At 45.4% G+C, this 6,927-nt stretch overlaps 1 protein-coding gene across 1 annotated transcript in view; it reads right to left on the bottom strand.

Annotated features, from left to right (window-relative positions):
- Nucleotides 1-529: 529 nt before the first annotated feature.
- The window catches only part of SLC22A16 (solute carrier family 22 member 16), a 33,312-nt gene continuing 26,914 nt past the window's right edge, over nt 530-6,927 (bottom strand). The window contains exon 8 of the mRNA XM_067702950.1: nt 530-890. Coding sequence (XP_067559051.1) covers nt 693-890 — 198 coding nt within the window. The 3' untranslated portion in view covers nt 530-692. The remainder of the gene's footprint in view (nt 891-6,927) is intronic.

Below are 6,927 nucleotides of genomic sequence, written 5' to 3'. Positions count from 1 at the left end.
GCTTCTATGTACAGGGAATGAGACTTATGGAGAGAATTTGGTAAATTTAGGAAAAATCAGACTGTCAGGCTAGAAAACTCACTCCTGGCCCCTAGCAGATGTGTGTCCCTTAACTGGGCCAAACACAAACACATGTGTCTGCATATTCAAGCCCTCTTCCTTCAGGGTGCTGGAAAGCAAGATATCTTTTTGTGTAGCTATAATTTTTATGGTTAGACAAGTGTTTTTTGATGGGGCATTTCTGAATGACTTGAAAACTTGAATTTAGAGCTATGATTCTCCTAAGAGAGGAAGGAATATCAGAAATAGAATCTTCGAGCGGCTTTGTCAAAAGAAACACACTTTCACATGCCCCCTCCTCTTCCCAGTCGACAGTCCCGGTGTTGGGGGGAGGGGATCCTGATACTGAAGGGAGTGTGTAGCAGTCCCTCAGGGCTGCAAGAATCAGTGACACAGAAGAACAAATACGGAAAAATATTTTGTGGCAATAAGAAAGCAGTGTAAAAAAAATGCGAATTCTCATCTTGCTTTTTATTTCTCCTACTTTTACCAAGCCATTGTTTCAAAACTTTCTTACAAAATTAAAAAAAAAAAAGACACATACACGTGACATGCAGGAGATGAGAATAATGTTCCTCTAATACAAAAGCATTAAACAATATTTCAGGTGCTACACAGCACGTCTGGCACATTTATTTATTAAGACCGGAATCCTCAGAGTTAACCACTGTGATATTTTCTAACGCAGTATTATCGGTTGTGGAAAGTAATTTGCCTGAACTGCTCTCTTTTTCAGTCTCCTCCCAAGTAGTTGTCAGAGGCTTCCCGAGGGTTTCTGGAAGCATGAACGTTAGCACTCCACTCACGAAGGCTGAAGTCCCAACAAGCAGCTAGAAGGAATTAAAAAAGGAATAAGTGACACATCGAGAAAGAAGGGTATCCTTCAGAGAATAGTCATTTCTGAACCTTTTTCAGAGGGCAACAGAACTGAATTTGACCAAACAGTTGTCATTTATTCCTTAGTGAGACCTTTTGGTTACTTATGCTGGTCCAGGGGTTCTTTAATTTGTTGACTAGGCTTAATCTGATCACTCATTAACCACCTACTAAATAAATCCCAGTTACTACCTGCATTATTACTCATGTAGGCACTGTCCTAGGAGCTACACAGGGGAAAAAAAGTCTCTGCCCTGTCTTCCCAGACTCCAGAGTCTCATGGGGAAACCCAGAGTCTTGGATTTGGACTTGACGGCCAGGGACTGTCTTAGTCAACCCTGCCCCGGCCCCAAAAATTGACATGCTATCAGCATCCAATAAATGGTGGGGAATGAATGAATGCATGTATGCACAAATGAATGTTTCAATGAACCAAAACCTACAGAATTTAGGGGGAAACAAAACAGAGACAATGGAAACTAGCTGCTACTGTGGGGGAGGGGTGGGTCCAAGTGATTTCCTGTAAAAATTCAGTATTTCTTAACTTTCCAGGTTTTGACACATAAAAGGCAAACTTTTAGACTAGCACCAAGGTGTTTGCTTTTAAAAATGCAAATCACATTAAAACCTAAAGTCTGCACATCTATTCTCTGTTGATCACTATGTAGATTTTGGGTGGATTTTAGAACTAAATCTCTTTATGGTCTGTAAAAACTTTGTCCTTATATAATTTAAACCCCTTTAGCAAAAAATACTGCCCGGGAAGACCCCATAAAAATAAATTAAGGCACGGTTTTTCTGATAAATCTGCATACTTATGCTTTTACAGCCTCTGAGACACAGTGCAACTGTGACGCGCTGTGAGGCCACATCACTAACAGACGTGACCCGGGAAGACGGTTCCTTACTTTGTTTGCAGAACGCTGACAACCTAAATCTAGAAATACATGAGTAAGCCTAGAAGCAGTAACAGAATCTAAAGTGACATTGCAAAGGACGTAGAAACCCCAGAAGAGCCCTCTGCCAGGGTGTGAAAAACACTGAATAAGTCTAAACAAGAAATAGAATCAAATGGAATATCCAAGACAAGACTGGATTTACCTTTTTAACTTGGTGGTAAGAATAGTCAGGCACTAAACAAACTCAGAACCCTCCATCTCCTCTCTCACTCTCAGCAGAAGACCTGGTCTCCCACGGCCGTTGGCCAACTCCCCCAACCCCACTACAAGCATCCCAAAAACCTCCCCCTCCCGCCAACCCTTCCCACTCCCCCCTGCCCCCTCGCCCTCCTCCCCCACCCCCTCCCCCCCCACCCCCGCCCCTGCCTCCGGCAAGGAGGAGCCTTTGTCACCTCTCACCTCCTCCTGCGGGTGGGAGGTGGAAGGGTGCCGGTGGGGTGGGGTCTTCCTCCATCAGTAGACCTCCCTTCTTACCCGCTGATTTGTTTTTTTGGAACGCATCAATTGGATCTAACTTTTTAAAAGATCTGTATTGGAGTATAGTTGATTTACAATGTTGTGTTGGTTTCTGCTGCACAGTAAAGTGGATCAGTTATACCTATACATATATCCCCTCTTTTTTAGATTCTTTTCGCATATGGGTCATTACAGAGTATTGAGAAGAGTTCCCTGTGCTATACAATAGGTCCTTGTTGATTATCTACTTTATATATAGTAGTCTCTATATGTCAATCCCAATTCTCACTGATGTTTGATCCTTTCCTTTCCACTGGCTAGCTTCCCTCGGTAAAAATAGAAGTTCTTGAGCCTCTTATAATTTCTGTACCCACTCTGCCCAGGAACTTGTATTTGCGACCTGTATGACCCTGGGCAAGTGACTTAACTTTCCTGCTCCTCAGTTTCCTTATCTGTAAAATGGAAATAATACTACTACCTGCCCCCAAAGGACTGTTGGAAGGATAAAATTAAGTGACACATTTAGGGCACTCAAAACAGGGACTGGCTTATGTTAAGGAGTCAATAAATGGTAGCTATCATTACTACTCTCGAGTCTTTTGAAACAAGCAAAAGAGGCCCTCTGCCTCAGCCCACACCCACTGCAGCCCCCAGCCCATCCTCTCCACAGCGCTCACTGCTTCTCCTTCCATCCTGCTCCCCACAGCATGGCCCACTCCCACCACCCACAGAAGCTGCTCTTCCCAGGCCACAGATTCCCAGCTGCCAAACCTGATGCACGTTTCCCTGTTCTGCTCTTTCTTAGCCGCTGTCCTGTCCTGCCTTCCTCACTTGCCCTCCTCCTTTGGGGTTCTGGTCACCTCCCTGTCTCCCCGGCTGTTGCATCTCAGTCTCTGCCCTGGACCCCTCTTCCCATCAGGCTTTAAATGCCACCGTTCCCAGGGTTCTGCTCTTCAGTCTCCCTCACCTCTTCATAAGCTGACTCCCAAATCTGTACCTCCCATGGGGGTGTCCCCTGAGCTCCAGACCTGCCTCCTGGATGCCTCCCCCAGCCTCCGCCGTCAAGCAGGTACCTCACATTCATCACCCACAATTCAAGTGCACTGTCCTTCCCCACCTCAACCTTGTTCCCCCTTTGGGTTCCCTCCAGCCCCGAGAACAAGCTTCCCATCCTTCCAGCTGCCCCCCTCCACCATATGCAAACTCATCATGGGTCCTGTGGATACAACTTTTGCATCCTGTCCTCTCCAACCCACCTTTAGGTCTGAATGTTCTTCTGTTCTGCTCTCCTTTGAGATCCTGCCCATCCTTTCACCCATATATCCTGGCTCCCTCAACCCACCCTGGGTGTTAGCAGTAATGCTTGCACCCAAACTCAAACTGGTCAAGTTCCTTTTCCCTCTAAGTTTTTGCCTTCCTGTTTCCTCGGCGTGGAACTCCCTTCTCTCCCCCTCCACCTTGCTGACTCTCACTGGCTCCTCCAGACACAGATTAAAGCCCCCTCCTCTGGGAAACCTCCCCTCTGGCCCTAGCCTCGGTTGGTAGCCCTCGCCTACCACCCCATAACCCCAGCATTTCCCTCTTCTCTGGGGCTTCTGCCTTCTGCACCAGACTGGACATCTCTCAGGACAAACGCTGTTTCTTTCATCTCTGCTGCTTATCACCTAGCAGGGAGGCTAATTCAAAATCAACACTCAACCTTTGCCAAATGAGTTCATGAATACAAACAGGATATGAATTAGGTGTCCACTTTTTTTCCTTAGATTACTAAAAAAATGATGGTTGATAATAAAAGCAACAGAAGGAGTGATTTTCATGTGCTTCTTTTTGAAAGAGAAAATATAAGCTTATCTTCTAGATTACCATTTCTATTCCTCAAAATGAAAATACTGGCTCCCTAGGCAGTGTGACACCCATAAATAAGCTTAATGAGAAATTTAATAATTTATTTTTTTACTCATTAAAAATAACAAGTAACATCTACTACGTCCAAAGGAAGTAACTTCACAGAATAATTTTGCAAATATACACAAGACCCTGCTGACAGAGGTTGTCCTGGGGAAGGGGGGACCAGGGTCAGGGTGGAGGAAAAACTTATTTCTCTGTATCCCTTTTAGGACTGGTTGTTTATTTGTTTGACCTATGCAAAAGGCATGGTATTTGGGTTTGAACCCAAGTTCTGTCACTTAAATGGGGATAACAAAAACAGTACCTGCATTCTGTGAAGACTACTTCTTGTAAAGCACTTAAAATAGAGCTTGTGGGCTTCCCTGGTGGCGCAGTGGTTGAGAGTCCGCCTGCCGATGCAGGAGACACGGGTTCGTGCCCTGGTCCGGGAAGATCCCACATGCCGCGGAGCGGCTGGGCCCGTGAGCCATGGCCGCTAAGCCTGCGCGTCTGGAGCCTGTGCTCCGCAACGGGAGAGGCCACAACAGTGAGAGGCCCGCATACCGCAAAAAACAAACAAATGGAGCTTGTTACATAACAAGCACTATTTAAGTACCTGTTAAATAAAATTTAAAAACCCCTTTTAACTCTGTAGTCCATAATGAACCGTTATGGATGTCCTTTAAAAAAAAATCTTTATTTGGTTTTAGTGATTTTACAGCAGTTTCCTTTTATAGATTTGTCTATCTTCTTCTGTGTGTCTTAGCTTATTTTTAAAAACATCTTTTCCATTTTTATCTTTTATTTATTTAACAAAGAACATAAAGGGCTAGCACAAAGGAGATGCTTCTGGAAAAGTCTGTGACCTAAAAAGAGTGGTGGATTCTCCAAAACTCCTTCCTGTGTAGGCCAGACCCTACGCCCCCAATTAAGCAAACTTGACTGAGTGCCTGTTACTGGGGCACGAGAGAGAACCATGCTGAGACAATGATTCCCAAAGAGCAGACGCATACCACCTGTGTATGCCAGGTGATTTTTTTTTTTTTTTTTTTTTTTTTAAAGGACGTCTCAAACAATTTGTTTTACTACTTATGAGACTGTTAGTGTATTTTAGAAAAACATGTAACTAGTATAACACCCATGATTTCACTGTTATTGTAGTTTAGGGCAAAGCTAAATTTTAAAAGCCATTCTATTTGATTTAAAATATTAAGTAAATTATAGCATGAATGGCACGCAAGGTGAGAGAAATGCTCCAGTGGACTCAGTTGTGGGTACACAAAATGCCCTATCCTGCAAGAGTTCAACAATTTAACTGGGGGACAAAGACATACATGTGAATATTAGAGCCAGACTGTGACAGCGGGCTGTGGAAAGGGTACACACGAAATGCTATGCAGACCTGGGAAAGGGAGAGGTTGCATCACTGGATCTGGGTGGGCTTCTTAAAGAAGTGGTGTTTGCTCTGGTCTTAAAAGAGGTTTAGCTGCCTCATCTAAACCCCTAGAGCTTTGGGCCTTCCAGTAGTCGTCCGGCAGAGGCAGTGCAGCAGGATGAACTAGGAATGAGGCAAGCGGGTCCTGCTCTGGTCTCATTTCCCCAGCAATGCAAGTCACAGCCACTAGAGCTCCAGGACATCCTCATCCAGAAGAACCTGGTGAGGCCGTTGCTCTCCACGAAGCCCAGGAAGACCCTGTGAAAGGAACTTCATAGACATACTGGGAAGAAGTCACTGCCTTAACGCATCTTACGGTCCTGGGAGCCCTCAGGGCTCTGACCCAGATGGAGTGCAAGCTTCTGAGGCAACCTGGATCCTAAAAGTTCTTGGATTTACCTCTCAAAAAGGAAAAAAAAAAAAAGTCTATATCTATCTACCTATCTACCATAAAATGACATAATTCTTTTAAATGCATAAAACAAATGCAGTTTAAGAAATAATTATAAAGCAAACACATCATGGTCTTGATCACCCACAAGAAAACATTGCTTGTACCCCAGAAGCCTCCCCTTCTCTCCTCCACAGGTGGTCCTGATTTAGTCAATAAGCCTCATCTGCTTTTCTGGTTTTAACATTACTTTCATGGCTACAGAATGTATAAAACTGGTCCCATTCTCTTAAAAAAAAAAAGATACATGAAGTTTGTTGGGGGAGGAGCATTCTCTGCAGAGGGGATGTTCGAGCAGAGGACGCCGGTGGGGATGAATGAGAACAGGGTGTGGAGAGGAGGGGGAAGTGTGTGAGGAAACAAAACAAAATAGGGAACATGGGCAGGGGGTCAATCTGGAAAGGCCATGAGTATCAGGCAGAGTTTGGGTTTTGCTCTGAAGGTGAGGGGCAGTTGGACCAGAGCTCCGGTTCGGCAAACTACTCTGATGGGGCCAGGGGCGTGTGCAGGGAAGGAACCAGAGAGGCAGGCGGTGATGAGGGGCTGGACGGGAGTAGGTGAGTAGGCTGCTTGTGAGAGAGAAGGAGAGGACTCGGTGTCGTGGGTTGGAGGGGGTGGGAGAATAAAAAGTTGGTGCTCAAGGGTCACGCTGCAGGCCACGGACTCCTACCGCAGAGCGGAGACGGGTGGAGAAAATGCAAGTCACCGGCCGGCTGGGTTTGGGAAACGGTGAAGCTGTTTAGTCACCCAGGGAGACTATCCATCGGGCTAGTGGGTCTGCTGCTTGGAAGAGAAGTCAGAAT

This window comes from Pseudorca crassidens, chromosome 13, assembly GCF_039906515.1.
Source record: "Pseudorca crassidens isolate mPseCra1 chromosome 13, mPseCra1.hap1, whole genome shotgun sequence".
NCBI lineage: Eukaryota > Metazoa > Chordata > Mammalia > Artiodactyla > Delphinidae > Pseudorca > Pseudorca crassidens.
Note: the sequence above shows the minus strand (reverse complement) of the source record. Positions and strands in the feature narration are given on the sequence as shown.